At 59.6% G+C, this 19832-nt stretch overlaps 1 protein-coding gene across 3 annotated transcripts; it reads right to left on the bottom strand.

The window, feature by feature from the left end:
- Window positions 1-85: 85 nt before the first annotated feature.
- Window positions 86-14115, bottom strand: LRRC61 (leucine rich repeat containing 61). 3 transcript variants are annotated; one of them, XM_059172208.1, is made up of 4 exons: window positions 13890-14115; window positions 12145-12310; window positions 10195-10308; window positions 5093-9689 (listed from the first exon to the last, which is right to left on the bottom strand). In XM_059172208.1, the coding sequence occupies exon 4, from the start codon at window positions 9649-9651 to the stop codon at window positions 6406-6408; it is 3246 nt and encodes a 1081-aa protein (XP_059028191.1). In that variant the 5' UTR covers window positions 9652-9689; window positions 10195-10308; window positions 12145-12310; window positions 13890-14115; the 3' UTR covers window positions 5093-6405. The 3 variants fall into 3 exon arrangements, with proteins under 3 accessions (XP_059028192.1, XP_059028191.1, XP_059028190.1); XM_059172209.1 differs by lacking the exons at window positions 5093-9689; window positions 10195-10308 and adding an exon at window positions 86-1574 and having other exon boundaries at window positions 13890-14094; XM_059172207.1 differs by lacking the exon at window positions 10195-10308 and having other exon boundaries at window positions 13890-14114.
- Between the last annotated feature and the right edge of the window lie 5717 nt (window positions 14116-19832).

Genomic DNA, 19832 nt, shown 5'->3' with positions numbered 1-19832 from the left:
GGGGCCACAGAGACCTCGTCTTGCCTTCGGGTGCTCGTGCTCAGGAAAGCAAAGCTCACCCACAGAAAATGACAGGCAATGGTGCTTATCAGAATAGAGAGATTTAATAGGGATCCGCGTGGGTGAGAACAGGCAGTGAGGGCTCCACAGTGACACAGGATGAGCCACTACAGCAGGGGGTCACCGGGACAGGCAATGTCGGAAGGTGGGCGAAGGCCGCCTTTGGGGCTCCGCCACCTCGTCTCCCAGGACCAGCTGGGCCAGCGCGCACCCCCTCCCTGCCTTTCTCATGTCTAGCTTTAGGAGGAAACAACTCTCTCCCACTGAGCCTCCGGCCAGGGGTGGCTGCGGCTGTAGACCATCTCCTCCAGAGGCCTCCTCCCAAGGCTCACGGTGGAGGTGGCGGGACGGCCTCATGCCGGGCGTGCCCCTGGAACAGGGCCCCTACCCCTGCAAGAGGCCACGGGGGAGGTGCGCCCTTGAAATATGTGCAGGAAGGTTGTGGAATCTTCCCGAAGGAGAAGCGGGGGGCTGCTCTTAGGAAACAGAGAGCCGGCACTGCAGGGGGGCAGAGGCGGGCAGCCAGGCCACAGTGAGCCCAGCTGCCACAGACTGCAGACACACTCAAAACACGAAGGACGAGGTAGTGCCGGCAGGGCTGAGCGCCCGTTCGGCCTGGGCCAGGCTGTCGCGGGCCTGGCGGTCCAGGTCGTGGCACTCCTGCAGGGTGTGCTGGAACTGGCGGCAGGCCTCCTCCAGGATGGAGCTGCTCTGGGGGGGCCAAGACTCCCAGTAGCCTGGCTCCACCCAGGGCTGGGCCTCGGTGGCCCCGGGGCCGGGGCTGGGGCTGGGGCGCAGGGAGCTATCCAGGTCCCGGCATAGCTGGTAGAACTCGCTGCCCCGGCCTGTCACGCGCTCACCGTCGATGACCTTGAGGCCAGGGAGCAGCTCTCGGACGGCCGCCCAGTACGAGGGGCTGCTGCACAGCGGGTTGCTGAGCCGGGCCAGGGGGTCCCGCAGCCGCAGGTACTCGAGGCCCCGCAGGCCAGCCAGACACTGCAGCTGGCCGGGGGTGGCCAGCAGGTTGCCCGCGGCATTAAGGCTCTGCAGGTTCTCGCAGGCGGCCAGCGGCTCGAGCGCCGTCAGCCGGTTGTCGGCCACGTTGAGCACCAGCAGCTGGCGCAAGGAGGCCAGCGGGCCCAGCTGCGTGAGCGCGTTGCCCGACAGGTCCAGCCACTCGAGCCCCAGGCACTCCCCCAGGCAGCCCAGGTCCACCAGCCCCAGGCCCCGAAGCTTCAGCAGCAGGATGGACTCCAGCGCGAACTCACCCGAGCGAGACTTGAGCAGCTGGGGTGTGACGCGCACCCCGTCGGCCTCTGCCGGCTTCTCACCCTGCGACTCCATCGGATGAAGTCAGTCGGGGGGAGGCCTGGGCTCCGACGGCTCTGACACGGGGACGCGGATGCCACGGGGGGGTTGGCTGACGGCTCGCCCTGCAAAAGGCACCATCCACTCCGCCTGGGCCAGCGCCGGAGGCCCGCTTCCGACAGCCCTGCTCGAGGGCCAGCGGGGTCCTATGGGGAAACAATCACACCATAAGCCTCCCCTGAGCCCCTCCGGAGCCCGCAGACACAGGCCAGGCCTGCCTGAGGACACAGAGCCCTCCGGGGTAGAAGGGGCCCCAGACAGGATCCAACGACAATGGCCACACTGGATGGCATTCCGGGCGCGGGCCACGGACTAATTCTTCCCGTTTTCTGTATCCGGACCGGAGGCAAAATCTCTTCCTTTTCCTTTTTCAGTACCTGCTCATGATCTCTCCTTATCAATTATAAGGTATTTCTTTTTAACCATTTCAATGAATTCCTGAAGAGCTAACAGGTCACCACCATCAACAACCTCTTCTGTTTCCTTCCACATGCAGATGCAAAAGACAGCACACTGGGCCTCACTTGTTCTCTCAAACATGTTCTCCACTCAATGTTTTTTTAACATGAGCAATGAATTCAAAATGGTATCCAGATTGTGTGGGCCAACTTGTATCCTCTGCTTGAGGTCGGGGGACCTGGAGGCTCAGCTCTCTGCGCAAGGTGGGGAGACTGAGGTCAAGGAGGGAGGGAAGGGCCAGCAAAGGCCCCCAGCGGAGGGGGCAGCACGGGCAGTCCCGAGGCCGCCGCTGCCCACCCTCGACCCCAGCTCCTGCCACAGCAGCTCTTTGCTCTGGCACCAACAGAAGGGCGACAGTCCCTGTGTGCCAGGCAGCACAGCTCGGGTTACCAGAGAAGGCAAGCAGGGCCCAAGGCCAGGCAAAGAAGCCGTGCGTGCTGGAGGGAAGGACCTGGCTAGCACCTAGGTTCCAGAAAGGCAGGGGAGGGAGGGCCCTTCCAGGCACCAGTGGCTGTGGGGCGGCATGAAGCCAGGTGCTAGTGCGAGGCCGGAGGCCTGGGGGAAAGACAGCAGCAGCGCCGCCCACAGAAGGGTCAAGGTTTCAGCAGAGAGGAAAACAAGAAGGCACCTCTGCGCCAAGTGGCAGCCTCCCAGCCCTGCCGACTCTGGCCAGGCTTGGGCCAGGCAGGGTGACGCAAAGAACCATGGGGCCGTCCACTCCTGCTGTTTATAAAACCTGGGCTCCAGGGTATCAGAGAGTCCCAAGCCTGCATTTATGTAATCCACACCACTTTTTACTTCCTTCTCCAAGGAATCCACGCCCAGATTTCCTCCCCCTCCCTCGGCCCCCTCCCCCATCTCTGAGAAGGGGGTCCCCATGTCCTAACCTAGCTCCCCTCTAGTGTGCAACAGCCCTTCATTTCTTCCCAAAAGCGATGTGAGACATCCACTAAGAAGTCTGGGTCACTGTGTTTAAACGGGATCTGCTGCGGCTTGGAAGTAGCGAGCGGGGGTAGAAACTGCTGCCAGTGGCGGCGGCTGGGGGGAGGGGGCGCAAGGCGGACACTGGGCACTGGAACTGTAAATGCAGAGACACACGGACCGCACCGAAGGTAGTGAGAGCTGCAGAGGGGCGCTCTCTGGAGTCCAGGGACCCAGTCACGTTACTGGATGTGTGTGGGACACACAGGACAGGCAGGGGGGCAAGACAACATCCAGCTGAGGTGACCGTGGGCATCGGGCCAAGGAGGCGTCTGGTGCTCTTGGCTGAAGGGATTCAGCGTCACCTGCGGAGGTGCCCAGTGGGAGTGGGTGACGCACTGGGCCAGCCTCTTCGGGGAACACAGATCTCTTTAAGTGTTTGCACGCCTCTCTCCAGGGCGATGCAGAGCCTCCCCAGCCACATGCTATTTTGGGGGCGAAAGTGGTCAGAAGACCCTGGCATCCCGTGAAAAGGAGCAGCCATGAGCCAGCATGGAGAGGACACCAAACTTTATGAGGCTGAAAGGGGGGCGCCGACAAGCAGCCAGAGGGAGGCAGGCGAGGACACAGCGAGGGACAGTGTGAAAATGCCCACTGGAGCGGGACAAGATCGCTGGGTGGAGCAGCGCCGGGCCGTGGCAAGCCCACAGCCCGCGCACTACGGTCACGGAGCGCTGCCCAGAGGAACCGGCTCAGGGACCTCAGGGACAGTTTGGGCGGAGGTGGCCACGTGTGGGAAAGGGCAAGGGGACCAGAAGGGTGGGCAGTTGGGGGGGGAGAGGGTGGGCCGTGATGGGGGGAACTGTGCGTGCTCCCCACATTACAACTGGGAAGAACACTTTTTGCAGCAGAGGAAACAGACGAGCCAAGAGCACATTTGCTGGGGATCGGGTCTTCCCCACCCCACATCCCCACCTGGCCGGGTGCAACCTCCCGTCCGAGCGCTCGCCGGGGACAGCACTGCAGTCACCGAGGTGAAACACAGATCCGCCAGCCAATGGACCTCTGCTCCGCCCCGCTCCCACCTTACCCGCCATCTGCACACCTCAAGCAGGCCGGTGCGGGCGCGACCAAGCGCCCACCCCACCGCGCACACCCAGCTCCCACCCGAGCCGGCAGCACAGGGCAGGCCCCGCCGGGTGGACGGCTCCTCCACACTCGGCTTCTTTCGTGCTCCTCTCGAGAGAACCGGAGTCCTCCTGTCCTGGTCCCACCCTGGAAAGGAGTGCACAGAAGCTCCTGGTCCCACGTGTGTCTGCCAGCAGGGCTCGGTCACATAGACGAGACTGTGACGAAGGCACAGCGGACGCTCGGCTTTCCTTGGGACGCGTCTTCCCTTGTTCAGGGCTGCCTTCGCTGAGTCTCACTTTACCTCCCTAGGGAGTGGGCCGGAAAATGACATCCACGAACTGGCTGGGGCCGGCCAGGGCTGTGTCTCGGGGAGAGCTGGCCGACGTGGAGCAGCCTCTAGTGCTCCGTCACCGGCTGTTGCGGAGACCCTCGAGAGCCTTCCTCTGGCCGTGCGCCTCCCCCACGCACAGTGCAGATCAGGGCCCCCTATCTCCTTGGCCGCTCAAAGGCAGGTTTGTCTTGGTTGCACGGGTTATCCTGTGCCTTCTAGAATGCTCGGCAGCACCCGTCTGCCACCCACAAGAGGACAGTAGCAAGGCCACCAACAAGCCATGACACTCAAATGTCTCCAAACATTGACGAATGTCCCCTGGGGGCAAAACTGCATCCCCCCACCCCCACCCCAAGAGCTACTGCTTGGGCCCAGCCAGCTTCTCCGGCACCCTCTTCCACTCCCCGACTCCCACGTGCTGCCAAGCCCGCCGCCTCGCCCTCCTCACCGGCCAACACTGCAAAGCCGGCGCAGGGACTCCACAGCAGGAAGAGCTCAGGGGACCAGGAGCAACATGCCCGCTCCCCCACCGCCGGTGACTTTAGGGCCCCTCACATTCCTGCCCCCACCCCGGCTACCGAGTCAGAATTAGAGAGAGAGCTGGGACGCCGCGTGTCTCAGAGCCACGGGGAGAGCCCAAGGCCCCACTCTGATCCCACCACCAGCTGCACTTGACAGAGTTGGGGATGCGAAGAGGTGCAGCCATAGCCCGCCCCCCCCACCCAAGATGAGCCTCACCTCCTGCCCAGGGGGGTCTAGAACAGCTCTGGGGGGTGAGGGCAGAGGCCAGACTTTAAATCACGCTACTCCGACCACTAAACATGATCTTACAAAGCTTTATTTAAGAAACAAAATGCAGTAATTACGAAATTACAATATAGTCAACAGGACAGAGGATACGCTCCCAAGATTAAAAGAAGAAGTATGTCCGGTTCTTAGCAAGCCTGTCTGAGTGAAAGGATCCTGGTTAATTTTTCCTGCTCGCTTCCTTACATCCTCGGTGACTTCCGAATGTCCTATTGTGAATGACTCATAGAGACGCAGGACTGTCGACCCTTCCAAGGGAGGCGAGGGGACAGGCGTCCCGGGCTGGTCCCCACAGCCAGGGCCCAAGAGCAAGTTGGGCTGCAAGGGCCTTGCCCCACCTCTGCCTACCGATCTTCCCTCTGCCACCCTTCCGGCACCCGAGCACCTAAGGAGAGCCTGGCTCGCATCATGGTGACAGGCCTGCCCTGATCCTCCGGCCTCTCCCTTTCCGTCTCTCCTCACCTGACCCCACCAGCTCCGACCCTGCCCTGCAGGTCCTCTGGGCTGTCTGGCTCTGGTGGGTCTCATATGCATCTCTCCTTGCTTCCAGGCGAAGGGTTTGCACTTGGCAAAGTGACCGGGGAGACAGGGAGGTGTGGGTGCTGCAGGGGGCGGGGGGGAGGCATAAACGAAGCTACAGAAGAGCCTGGACAGCCATGGAGCTCTTCCTGAGACCGCTTTCACTGAGGCAAGGAAGAAACCCCAGGGCCTCCAGCAGTCTGGAAACCAACCACGGTTCCATCAGCTCTCCTGGCTGGACAGTCCCATCGGCAGGGATGCTCTGGCCACTCTGGGATCCACAAGGAAGTACCGACCCCGAGAAGACGGGTGTGTGCGTGTGTGCATAAGCTTCCCTCTTAACACGGCTACTGTAGCACACGCTTCTTTCTTCTACAGCAAAAGCCAACTGCGGAAAAGGCTGCCTAGCTTACTTGGCCTCGCTGGCTGAGATTTCCCACCTGCCAGCACCCAGGCCTCTTCTCGTCCCTGGTCGCTGTTTGAGAAGGCAGAGCCCTTAAGGGCATGTGACGTACAGAGACAAGCTGCACGGGCCCTCACTGCCCACACACATGGCAAACCGCACTGAGGCTTAGAGCACAGGATGATTTACAGTTACCTCCTGACAGATGTGACCTCTTCTACGCCCAAACTGCTGGAAACAAATTGAGTGACGGCTGGACGGAAAACATCTCCCTGGAGGCAATAGGCAACCTGTCAGGAAACGACAGGCTGTCCCCACTCCTTCCAGACACCCCCGTCGAACAGCCTGGAGTGCTGGGTGTGCTCTCCCCTCCGAGCTCGGGCAGAGCTCTCCTGCAGGCGGACTTTCAGACAATCAGGCAGAGGTCGGCCTCGCCGGCCTCGTCCCCCTCGGCCAGGCCTTCCTGGGGGAAGAGGGGGGGAGGGGCGGTGTAGTTGGGGAAATTCTCCAGGTTGGTCTTCAGGAAGAGGAGACGCTCGACGGTCCCCACTGGGAGAGGGGTGCTGTGCTGCACCAGAGCACGGCTGCCCAGGGAGGCACAGACACTTCCAGAGAAGGCCCCTGTTGGGGGACAGGACAGATAGACAGTTGCCAGTCTTGCCAGGGCCGGCCAGACCTCCTGCCTCTTCTCCCAGTAGATCAGCGGGTCCTCCTGGGCGCCGATCGTCTCATTCTCACGCAGGTACTTCTTGACGATGATGCTGGCCAGGTGGCTCTCAGTGGCAAGGGAGGCACCGCTTCTCTCGGACGCCAGCAGCCCCACACTCTCCAGCTGCTCCAGCAAGCTCCTCTCCCTCCGGCCCAGCAGCAGAGACCCAGAGCCGCTTCTCCCCGCGGGCTCTTTTTGGCCCCTCTCCTCGGCCCCAAGGCTTCTGGCTCCCCCACCGCGCAGGGTAGCGCCTGCATGCGTGGTCTGGGGGCCGTGCGGGGAGGGCGAGGGAGGCAAGGGGTGTTCAGACACCATAATCTCCTTCACCTTGTACACGAGAACTTGCTTCCAGTGGTCAATGTCGGCCCCTGTGGGCAGGATGGCCTCGATCCGGCCCTTGAAGCGGGGGTCGAGAAGGGTTGCCAGCACGAACTCCTTGCGGTGGAAGAGCTCGTTGAGCTGCTGGTCTGTGGTGAGCTGCAGGGCCAGGCCCTTGGCCAGCCGCACGGCGGCCCCCACTTCCACGCCGCCCTGCTCCTCGAAGTGCTGGGGCACCTGCTCCATGAAGATGTGCAGGAAGCGGAGCTGTGGCAGCACCTGGCTCAGAGAAGCCCGAGCCGCGCTCGCCTCCCGAACTGCCACCTGGAAGGGCCGTAGAAGCGTGACGAGACTGTCCGTCAGGCTCCAGAACACGGCCGACAGGGCCGAGCTGGCCTTGCCCAGCTGGTGCTCCTCCTCGTACTCCCGCAGCGGCCGCTGCTGCCCCACCAGCCACTCCATCAGGCGGAAGGCAGACACCCAGTGGTCTGAGAGCTCCCAAAAGGGCTGCTGGGCCGGGAGGCCGCACCGCCGCTGCAGCTGTGTGAGCAGCTGCCGGGCCCTGGCGGAGCCTTGGAAGTGACTGCAGATGGCCCTGACCGTCCCCAGGATGATCTGGACGCTTTGATGGTGACACAGGAAGTTTGTCACCAGGGAGTCGAGGCAGTGGGCAAAGCAGGGGAGGTGGGTGTAGCCCTCCGTCCTCACGGCCTGCTCCAGGCTGAGGCAGCTGCCTGATACCAGGAAGCCCGGCTGCAGGGAGGTGCGGCTGAGCCACAGGCTGACCTGCTCCCACAGCTCCCGCTGCCTCTCCTCCGCGGTGCTCTCCTGGGACAGGCCTCGAACCCAGAGCACAGCTTGCTTCCTGGGGCTCTCCGACGCCCCCTGCCGACTGCCTGGACGTATTGCCCCCCAGTGGGCAGTGACGGCCACGTAGTCCACAGCAGAGTCCCGGGCTGCCGTGGACACAGTGAGGTGGACGCAGCCGCCCTCGGCCAGCCGCATCTCCCGACACACCTGCTCGCCCACGGCCGTGTGCAGCAGAGGCAGCGCCGTATCGGAGAAGAAGGCTGGAGGCGGCACGTGGTAGCAAGGGTCCACCTGGGCCATAAACCTTCTGAAAGGCGGGGCCGAAACAAAGGAGAGCGGCAAGGCCAGGCTACAGAGCAGCTCTGCGATGCCCAAGTTCCAGGCCTGGGCTCGGGGCAGGCTGGGGGTGCAGGGGCCTCCCTGGCCCTCCACGACCGCTAGCGGGAGAGCAGCAGGTTCATCTTTGGTGGAAGCAGGCAAGAGGGGTGGAGCCAGGAACAGTGGCTCAGGCCTGCCCGGGGCCAGCTGCTGGCCACTGTCTCCTGAAGTGGAGGCACTGGGGCCGTGTCCTGCTGACGGGAGCCCTTTGGCACTGGCGGGCAGGCCCTTGCGCTTTTTCTCCTCGGTCCCTTCCCCTTTCTCCCCTGGGCTGGCGGCGGCTGGCCTCCTCGCTCTCTCCAGCCCGTGCTTACCCACCAAGTGACGGAGCAGGCCCGAGGTTTGGAAATGGCCCTTCCATCTGCCCTGTGGGACGCTAGCATGACAGCGAGGGCACGTGACGTGGCAGACATTCTTGCAGTCCGCAGTGAACAACCGTCTGATGTCGGACACTGGCTTCTGCCCCGCAGTGTCCAGGCCGCCGGGGGAATGCCTGGGGAAATCCCAGCCCTTGGTCTCTGCCTTCAGAATTCTGACCAGCTTCTTCAGGCACGGCGGCTTCTGGAGGCTCTCCAGGGACGATGGTTCCCCGACAGCAGCGAGCAAATGCCTCTTCTTCCACCTCCTGAGGCGGCGCACCTCCCTGGCCAGATGGGCTATGAGGACGTCAGCCTGCTTCACCTTCTCGCTCTCACGGGGCTGGCCCACCTCGGACCTGTCCAGACCGGCCGCCTGGACCGGCGCTGTGGCCGCGGGGGACTGGCCCAGGCTGAGCACTGGGTCTCTCGACTTCTTTAGTGTGGGCTCCCCGTCCTCTCTCTGTCCGCGCACCTTCGGTTTGGACGCCTTCTTCTCAGGCTGCCCAGGGGGCTCCTGCCCAAGCACACATTTGAGGTTAGAGAGGCCAGAGTCTCCCTTTGGCTTATTCCACTCAGGGCTGGCCAGGCACTTCGCGCGGGAGGCTGCGGCGTGAAGGTCGGGGCTCCCCCGGGAGCAGGATTTTCTCTTCTCGCTGTAGACATGGAGGCCTGGGGTGCCTTCTTCCTGCTCTCCCAGGAACACCTGGTCACGTGACGGGACCGACGAGGAAGCGGGGAGAGGATGAGATCTCTTCCTCTGTGGAGGCCGATCCTGTCCGCTTCCTTTCGGGGAGACAGAGGACCCAGTTCTCCTATGGCCACTCACAGCCCTCTCTTCTGTATCTACAAACTCTAGCTTAACCTCCGTCTCCAGCAGGCGCCCCACAGCACCCCAGCCAAGTCCGTGAGCGGTACTGGTAACTCTGGTGTGAAACTCGGAGTCAGGAGAAGTCGGGGGAGCCGCTGGGCTCCTGGGTCCAGTCACGGAGGAGTCGGCACAGAGAGGCGGCTCCTGGCCCGCTGAACCTGAACGTGTACGTCTCTTGTGGGGCTTCCTGGGTTTTTCTACTGGCAACATGCTTGGGAACTTGCGGGAAATGAGGAGATGGGCCCAGGCTGCAAAGCAAGATGAAGACAATGGCTCTCAGCTGCCCTGCTTGGCGTTGGGGACCATGAGGGGGAAGGCAAGGCTGGCGGGGAGAGGGGCGAGCAGAGGATGCAGGCGTAGGGAGATCCGGGAAACCAGTCCGCGGACAAAACTCTCCAGCCCTAACACCCTTGGTGAATGAAGGCTGGCACTCGCTCCTGCAGACCAGGCAGAGCAGCTCGGACAGAAATCCCCACAGCTCTCTGGACCTCAGCGGGCTCAACGTCTACGTGGGCCCCGCTAACTGAGATTTCTCTCTTTCCTTTCTGTGTTTATGGAGAACCTGGCACACTCGGCTGGTTTCTTTTGTTGCGGATACACCAGAAGACAAGCAAAGCCCCTGTGTGCGCGTGGCCTCCAGGCTGTCTGGCAAGACAGACATGAAGAGCCGAGCTCACATCATGGAAAGCTCAAGCTGCCAAGCAGTGTGAAGGAGCCCACTTGCGGCTGTGAGACCCCAAGGAGGGGACTGACCTTGCCAAGATGTGGGGCAGGTTTCCCTGGAAGAGGAGCAGGTGCCGGATGCTGTAAGCTCAGGCCGAGGGAGTAGAGCTTAGGTCTCTTGAGTCCCGTGCCCCTGGGCTGTACCTGTCACCCAGCAGGGCAGCAGAAACAGGTCATGATGCTAGATACTAGGCAGTGACGCAGCCAGTGGCCTCGCTAGATCTTTTGAAATTCTTTTTCTAGAAGTCTGCACCAGGAAACACGGGACAGGAGCACAGAACAGGACAGCCCCTAATGCCAGCGATTCACGTCCCCAGGGGTCCTGTCACGCCCCTCTCCCCATCCCAGAGAGGCTCCTGCAGGGCTGCTCATACTTCCTCACCTCCCATGACCCTCGAAGGCCTGCTCTTCTGGCTCTGGCCTTCGCCGCTCCCTGACGCTGCCCTGACAAGGCCACCAGGCTCCTCCAATGGACTCCCCTGCCCGCACTAGGGTGCTGGGCCACGTCTTCTGTTTGGAACCCCATCTCTCTGTGGCCCTGGGACACCTCATGTCCTTGGTTTTCCTCTCACCTGCAAATTCTTTGCAGGCTCTGGGCTGGTCCCTCTTTCTCCCGCCTGTTCCTTCCTGCTGTTGCCCAGGCTCCCTGCCCCATTTCTCATCCTGCACACCCTCCCAGACTGGGGCTACGTTCGCACCCTGACATGAGCCTGTGTCTGACTCAGAGCCTTCTCTTCAGCTTCCCCTCTCCCACCTGCTCTTCCTGCGGTCACCACAGTCGTGTCAACGGGACAGCTGTTCGCCCAGATGCTCCCACCCCAAGCCGAGGCATAATCCTCAACTCCTTTCCCTTGCTCGTTCTCCTCGAGTTTAGGTCACATGCAGGTTCTGGCCCGACAGGAAAGGGACACGAAGAAGTCAGGAGAGAAGTACGTGGAAAGGGAAGGAACGGAAAGGAAAGGCCTAGTGCTAGAACGCCTTTCTCTGGACAAAGGGAGACTCCACGGAAGGTAACCTAACAGCCCCGCCACTCACGTCGGAAAGCAAGTGGGTCTTGTCTCTTCACACCAGAATGACATACAGACTCAACCAGAAAATTTAGAACCAGTACGTTCTGGCACTGAGTGATGTTAAACATTGAGAAGAATCACCAGGGAGGGCAGGCCTGCCTTCGTAGGCAACAAGCCCACTGAAGCAGCGCCAGGAAGATTCTGCCCGTGGAGGAGGGTGGGCAACGGGAGGCTCATGCTGAGCTCCCGTCTCCGAAGGACCAGAGGCATTACCTCGGGCCCAGTGCCCAGGAACTCAGGCGCCACACCAGACGTCTGACCGCCATGGGGCACTGTGGAGGGGCCGGACAAGATCTCTACTGAAGCGGCAGACACCATCCCAGCCCCACACATGCCCTGAGATGTCAGAACTGGAGTGGGCTGACCTCTGCTCTGATTTTAGGACAAAAGAATTGGAAAGCCAGAGGGGGAGTGTGATGGTCTGTGGCAGAGCGGAAGAGCAGAGCTGGCCGCAGGCCTCCAGAAACCCTGTGTAAGCAGCATCCCGACGGAGAACGCAGAGCAGGCTGGGGAAACCAGGCCAGCGCCAGACCCGCCTCACTGTCGACGGCCAAGGAAAGGGACAAACCTGTGTGTTGGGGCTGCAGCTGGGGCCACGCCAATCCCGTTCTGTTCTCCAATTAGCCTTGTCCCATCAGCACACCTGTTTATACTCCTGATTCACTTGACTGTTGAACAAGAATTCATCGGAGGCCCACCCACAGCCAACACTGTGCCCTAGAGACACAAGTACAGGAGAGGAAGCGCCCCACTGGCGCTCAGGACAAAACAACAACTTGAAGTGGGCCCATGGCGCCAGAGCAAGGCAAGCGGTGTGCGGTGCCACGGAGGCCGGGCCTCGGGCTGACCTACAGATAAACCGAATCTACGACACTGGACTTCAGATTCTGTCTTGTGAGGGACCACTTACCCAAGGTGACGTTCCAGGAGCCCCAACTCCGGATGGACCCCCTGGGTAGAGGTGGGGTCTCGTGCAGTCACCGGCAGCAACAGTCCTACTGCCCCTCTCTCCCTTCCACGGAGGCGCACAGGATGAGAACTATGAGGCAGGTGCCGTGGGGAGCCTCCACGTGAACCTAAGATGTAAAATTTGATAAGAAAATCATTCCCAAACCCCAGTAGTTTATCAGTAAGAAGTTCCTGGTGAAATTTCTCACCATAGAAGACAAATGCACATCCGAGGACAACTACAAGACGGAGACACCCCCCACCCCGGGGTACCCAGCAGGCAGCCACGGGAGTGCTGCCGCGGGGTCCTAAGAGGCAGGGAGGGAGGACGGGAGCAGGTGACAGCAGCAGGATGGCGGGCAGCAGGGACAGTCTGGAGAGCTGGTCCGGAGGCAGACTATGCGTGAGTTCCGAGGTGAAGGAGAACCAGGGGACAGAGAGGGACTCTCTCGTGATCCATTTACTAACGCAATTTACTTTTGAATATACCAACGTGAGGTTCTTCTGGAACAAGCCTTTGCACGTACATGTGCCAGATAAAGGTCAGGGATGTAGGGCACGGGCGGTGAGCGGGTTTATCTTTGGAGACAAGAAAGAATCAAGTTTTTCGGAGAGCAAAGAAGGCAGGCAGGCTGTAGCACCAGGAAAGCCCTCGAGTGTGGGCTGGGGGAGAGGTGCGGCAGTCCCTGCTCTGGAGCCTACAGATTTCCAAGGGGAAGCCATCCATGTCCGGAGGCAGCAACGTGCTGGCTGAGCCCGAGAGCGGAGGTGCCACAGCACTTCCAAGTGTGCTGGCTGCACGGACTAGCACTCTTAGCATCCCTCTTCCCAGGTGCACGCCCACATGGAAAGGAGTCACTTCTCTATTGCTCTGGTGCCTGCCTCCCCCCAGAGCCTTGAGGGGAGCTCTGCCCACCCAGCGCATCCCACCACCCAGCCGAACCCGCAGGCCCCCTCCTGTCTCAGCTCCTCCACTGTCCACCCATCCCAGACCCCACATTGCAAAGGGCTTGCTGGGCCCTCCAGTCCCGGCTTCTCACGCCCTCACCGGCTCAACTGTGCCGAGAGGAAAAGTGGTGAGAAGAATGGGAGGCCAGGCACATGTGGAAGGAAAAGAGTAGAGAAAACCACTATGTATTTTTGGGGTCTGACTCACATGCAAACCCTATGTGACCTGTCTTTAGTAGTAAGGGTGCATCACTGGACTTCACATTATGCAAAAGTGACATAACGTGAGGCCCGTCTTAAACCATACGCCAGGAGAGCCCTTCGCTCTTTTCCGTGAGGCTGCTTCATAACGGAGCGAGAGCACGCGGTCGGCGGCCGGTGTGCGTGGGCTGACATCCTGGCTGCCACCCAACCGCTCGGAGCCGGCACCAGCGCGCCTCGGCTTTTCCAGCCACACCACAGGGACAAGAGCACCCACCTCCCAGGCTTGTTAGGGGAGCCCAAACACGTAACCGAGTGTTCCGCGGCTGTCCTGGGCACAGCGCGTGCTGGACACGAACCACTGGCCAGTACGGGCTGCCTCGCCGGGCGTGTTTTAGGCGCAGGGCACTGGGCACTGGCAGGCGGCTGGCCTGGGAGAGACACAGCCGGGCCGTTCCAGGCGCGGGGCGGGGCAGGGCAGGCCTGGGCGCCCCGGTCCCCCGAGCCTCGGCGCCCCGGTCCGTGAAGTGGCACCGAAACGCGCCCTCCCCGGCTTACCTAGGCCCCCTGAGACCAGGCACGCGAAGCAAGGTGCGGCTCCCGCCGCAGCCGACCGCCCCACCACGGCCGGCAGTGACCCGCCGCCGCTCGGCCGGCCCCCGAGAGCCACCGCGGGAGCCTCGGGAAGGCGCCAAAGGCCCCGCGGAGCCGGGGGAAGGGGCTCGTGTTCCGGGACGCGCAAGAGCTACTTCCGGGAGCGACTGCACCCACCCCCGCCTGCGGATGGTACGCTCCTCCGGCCGGGGGAGGGGGCGGGGCAGCCCCCAGTGCGCAGGCGCGGCGGCCGCGGCCGGAAGCGATGGGCTCGCGCGGGCTGTACGGCTGCAAGTCGCGCGGTCTTATCACAGGGGCTGGGACGCCTCGGTGCTAATCTGATGGCGCTGACTTAGCGGTGTTAGTCTTCCCCCACTAACCGATCGCCAAGGTCCTCTCCGACCCGGGCTCCCTGCGCCCTGGGACTCTGTCCGAGGGCGATCCGCGACTGGTGCGCGCGCACAGACGGAAGGGCCCGCAACCACCGTAATGGTCCTGCCGCAGCCTGGAAGGCTCACCCGGCCTTAGGCGAAGCCCTACCAGGGTGTCTCCGCGGCAGTTTCCCGCTGCTTGCTGATGTCGCGAAGGCCTCGCCCACGGCGCAGGGGACGTGCGTCCCCATGTGCCCTGGGGCGCTCTCCACCACCTCCCCAAACTGAATTGTTAAGGGGCACAGAGGCCGCATTCCCTGGGCTGAGCAGAGGCGGACCCTTCCCCCGACCAAAATGCCCACGTCTTCTCCGCAGACTCCCTTGAGCTTCTTTCCACCTCTAGAGCCGGACGGATAGGACGAAGGCCAGGGTCACTATCGGGCCTTGGGCAGTCCTACCTATCCATCTTCCCCGGGGTGGTCTCGGTTTTTGCCCCCTCCTCCCAGTGCCCCTCATCTGGCCCCAAGCAAGTCAAGTCCAGGCTGGGCCAGTCCTCCAGGTTGGGCTAAAATCAGGACCTCTGCAACGAGAGTACTCATCTTTATACTTTATTGAATCATTTTTAATCTTTCTTGATTCTTTCCGTGCCTCAGAGATGTCTCTCTGCATTGCTTTCATTTCTGTGTTTCTGCAAATCATGACTATATCATACTTTTAAATATCTGGGAGTATCCTTAATACTGTGGGTTTGTTTTTTTTTTTCCCCCAGTAATTTCCCGATTATTTCTTGCCATGTTTATATTTTCCTGAGAACTTTTTTCTTTTTTTTTTTTTTTTTAGGTTTTATTTATTTGACAGAGAGAGACACAGCCAGAGAGCAAACACAAGCAGGGGGAGTGGGAGAGGGAGAAGCAGGCTCCCCACTGAGCAGGGAGCTGGATGCAGGGCTGGATCCCAGGACCCTGGGGTTATGACTGAACTACCCAGACGCCCCTCCTGAGAACTTTAGAATAAGCACGTGTATTCTAGTAACCTCCCCCCAGATCTTTGGTGTTTTCATTGATACTGCATGTGTAATTTCATGCAGTACGTGATACTGCATACATGAGACTGCATGTAACGTCATGAACATTTGACAGGAAACAGAAAGATAACAGAAACAGGCCCCAGGTTTCATGGCCCTCAGTTCCTGGGTCCTATCTTAGATATCAGAGGGCTCACAGTGCTGTCACTTCCGTTTCCACAAAGTGGATTGGCATAGTGTCCGTGATGGGAATAAAACAGGCAAAGGCAGCTGAGATCCTGGCAGAGTAAAGAGCGGCATGGAACTAACGTATATAAAATAACGTGATTTATGGCTCCCACTTACTGGTGAACCAGTCACTTTTTGATCCATTCTCTTGGCCCATATTCACAATCTCGATGAGGCAGGCCCTATATTTTTACTATACCATCTGAGCAATAAAACTAAACGTCCTGAAGATAAACTTGCACTCAGTTAACCGCCAGTGGAATGGGAATTTGAACCCAGGCACCCCAGGTCTTGATTGTGCATTCTCAACCTTGACGCTGAGCTGAGCCGCTCAGGCAAGGTGGAGGGCTTCTGGGAGGCTGGGCAGAAAAAATAAAGACAAGAATGCGTGCTGAATCAAATCCTACAGACCCAGGACACAGCTGTTGCTCCTGGTCAAGACCACAGCATCTGCATTTATCTTTCCAGGCCCAATGTGTCTGCTGTGTGAGCCACAGAAGGCCTGGTACAGAGATTTACCACCTCAGGGTCTCCCACGTCTTTTTCAGGGCTGACCTTGACCGGAAAGACTGACCTCTTTTCAGATGAAGGGAAGAGCCTTGTTGCTGTCACAGTACTTAATTCTGAGGTTAAGGAGTTAAGGCGGTAGTTCCCGTGAGTTTCTGGTAACATCCGTTCCAAAAATCCCACCTATGATTTTCAGGGAAGATCCTGGCAGGGTGAGCTCAAGGTTTTGCTGGGCTCAGTGCAACAGAGAGCTCCCCCACTCACTTGGCCTCTGATGAGCCACCAGCTTATTGCTGTACTGCACAGCACTGGAATTAGGGTCTGCTCAGATCCCCAAGAATCCCCTAAAGTTTGAGTGCGTCCTTCTCCCCAGGCTGTGGTCTCCAGGTTAGGAGCTCCAGGTCCTGCTGGGAAGGGCTCAGGATACCAGCTGCACTCAAGCTTTCCAATCCCATTCTGCAAGAGCTCTGGGTTGCTAAACTGATTAAAATGTATCAATTCCGGGGCACCTGGGTGACTCAAAGGTGACTCTACCTTTGGCTCAGGTCATGATCCCAGGGTGCTGGGATCCAGCCCTACCTCCTTCTCTCTGCTCACTGGGGAGCCTGCTCCTGCCCCCTGCCTGCCTCTCTGCCTGAGATTTCTGTCTGTCAAATAAATAAATAAAAATCTTTAAAAAAATGTTTCAATTCCCTGAGTGGTTGAGATTCTAGAGTACTTGTTCTCAATACAGCAGTGGGGAGGACTTTGCCCCCATTTCAAAAAGGCTAGAGACATAGATGGTTGTCAACCAGAAGCTGGGAACAGGGGTCTTCTGGAATCTGGTGGGTAGAGGTCTGGGGTACTGCTAAACATCCTCAACTCAGGGTAGTAGCCCTTGCCCCAACAAACAGTTATCCAGCCCGAACTATGGAGAGGGCCGAGGTCAGGAAACCCTGTCCTAGAGGGTTTCAGCTAGCACAAGAACCCTTGGGAGGCTTGTTTAAAACGCAAAATCCCGTCTCCTCTGTGACATTCTAATCCAGCAGGCTTTGGGATGGGACCCAGGAATCTGCATTTTCCAGCATATCAGATAATGCTCTTATGTGGATCGTCTTCCAACCTGATTCAAAAACTCTGGCCCCCAGACCTCTGTAGGCCTGCCTAAGAAGCACCCGGAGTGCATATGTCAAGTCTGGGACCCTCACTGCATCCCCAGAGACTCTGCAGTACGCTGCCTGGCTGGATCCTAGCATTCGATGGTAGGTTCATGAATAGAACGTGGTCGGAGTTAGGCTGGACTTTGGCCATCTGCCCTCACTTTTCTGCTATTACATGTGAAGCAAAACTCTGGTGGCTGCCAGATGACTTTGTTCTGGGAAACCCCAAGGTTTATAAACAAAGGTCATTTCCCAGCACACAGATATGGAACTTATAAGCCCTCCCACTGGCTTTCACTTCTGCTCCTCACACTCCCATTGCTACCAACTATCCTGATTCCATTCCAAGCAACTAAAACTCACCAAGGGGATCATGTGAGGGTCTTCATCAAGGAGGTGTGACTCTGTGGCCTGTGGTAAAGGTACACTTCCGTCTGTACCTCCTCTTCCCTGTTCTGAATCTGGGCTGAGAGGCATCCCTTCTACAGCCTGGAATATGCCTGATCTCTCAGGGATGCTGAGCTGGGAGATGGCTTGGCAGGCTGGCATCAGAGCAGCATCAAGCTGACAAGTGTCCTTAGCGCCTTGCCCTTTGGTTTTCCCAAGCAGTGCCTGGCACGAAGCAACTGCTCAGTAAACATGGGCTGTGGTCACGCTCACATACTCTTGAAGGACATTTCACCCAGGCTGTGATCTCCTCTGGGGAATTGTCCCTGCCCATCCACTAACAGCCCCGTTCTAAGGCCACAACCTCTGGAGGCACTGCCCGTGGTGGTACGAACGTCTCTGGAAGTGTCGATCCCTCGCTGGAGCACTGCCCCCTGGCGGCCACCCTCTGTGCGTGCAGCTTCGCTTACCCTGGCCACCTTGGGTCTTCTCTCCTGGCTTGTCCCGTCCCAGCGCTGAAGCTGCTTCCCAACCCACTCTGCCACGAAGTATGGTGCCGGGTTATCCTACTCTCTGCCCCCACCCATCCGTAGGGTTCTTATGCTTCGACTGAGTTCTCCAAGCGTCTCTGTCTGAGGCTGACACTAATCGACGTGCCGTTTAGGTGGCAGGTGGTGGGTGCTTGAAACTGACCGTGAAAGACGGGATCTCGGCACACATGCTTCAGTCCAGACCCCATGCCCAGACTCAGCCAGCCTGGCATGGCTCTAGGCAGCCCAAGGCTGGATTCCCTGGCACAGCCGAGCCTCTCTGGGCTCTTGTTTGAAAAAGCTCTGGGCTGTCAGAAGAATTTACTGTCCGTTCTAGCCAGTACCCGACCTCAGATATCTGACCTACTGCCCTTTCTTAGAGCATTTACTTAAAAAAACACTTTCAATTCTGAATCCTTCCTCTGTCCCCATGAGGCATGGCTGTATGGATCTCCTGCAATCCAGGGATGTCCTTTCCTCCAAAATGAAATCAGGAAGGATCGGGCCTCAGTCCAGTGGCTATGGGAGACACAGCTGACCTTGTGGCCCTTCCACTGACCAACCCTTTGTGATTTCCCACTTTCCGGACTCTACCTGAGCCCCCGCTTTACCCCCCCCCTCCCCCGTTCTCCCTTTAACTGCCCCTCACCTCAGCACAGATGGAACTGAGCTCGGATCTCCCTGCTGTCAGCAGTTACAGAATAAAACCTGCCTTCACGGCTTTAACTGATGTCTGGCTGTGTTTATGTTGGACAATTCCTGCTCACCTTGCAGTTTCTGCCGTGGGTGTGGGGCTGGAGGCATTGAAAGGCATGCAGTCCTCACCAAGCAGTGGGGGGAGCCCCAGATCCCAGGAGGGAGTCACACACCCACGGTCTGGGCTGCTCTCCTCTGCCCCCGAACAGCTGTGCAGGCAGAAAGGAAGGAATCAGTGGGAAAGTCACTGAGTTGGGGAAGGAGCTGCCAGACTCGAGCTGCTCAGAGGTGGCCTAGAGAGCAGGGGATGCTCCCCAGGACTCCACCTGAACAGGGGGACAGATGCACCTCCCAGGAGGGTCTGGGAGGAGCTGCAGCATTCCATCCCAGCAACACTGGGAAGCCAGGGAAGGGCAAGCGAGTGGGGAAAGCAACCACATGTCGCCACCCCCAACCCCCAACCCGGGGCCTTGGGGCCAGTGATCTTCAGCATCCCAGACCTGAGGCCCTAAAGGGGGAGTTGCAGGGACAGCAGGGGTCCCAGGGGTCCCTAGCTTCAGTTACAGCAGCAGGGGGGAGATGCCACGCAGCCTCACAAGTTGTCCCCAGGGCCAGGGCCTGACCCGCAGGGACCCAGGAAAGGCGACCCAAGAAGGTCCCCTCCTTGTATCATTCCCTTTATGTCCCTATGTCTTTCCAAGGGTCCCACTGTCTGTTGTCTTTCTCCCCACTCCCTTGACTTCTTGGGAGGGGCCCTTCTGATGCCTGGGACGTTCCCTCCTCTTGAATCACTTCTGGGAACTCTGTGACAATTACAGGCACCCAGGTCCGCTCCTGCCTCCCCGAGGACCTCTTGTATCTTTACCTGCCTGTCCCCTATCACTGGTGTCCCTGAAGGCTCCTTCCCGGCCTTGTCTCACACTTCACTCCACCCTGTGGCCTCAGGGACCACATTATTTTATGCTGAAGACCGGCACCTCCTCCCACGCGACTGGACCTCACTGGACATCTCCGTGTGGATGCCC

This window comes from Mustela lutreola, chromosome 4 (assembly GCF_030435805.1).
Source record: "Mustela lutreola isolate mMusLut2 chromosome 4, mMusLut2.pri, whole genome shotgun sequence".
Classification (NCBI taxonomy): domain Eukaryota; kingdom Metazoa; phylum Chordata; class Mammalia; order Carnivora; family Mustelidae; genus Mustela; species Mustela lutreola.
This window is presented reverse-complemented; position numbering and strand designations above follow the sequence as displayed.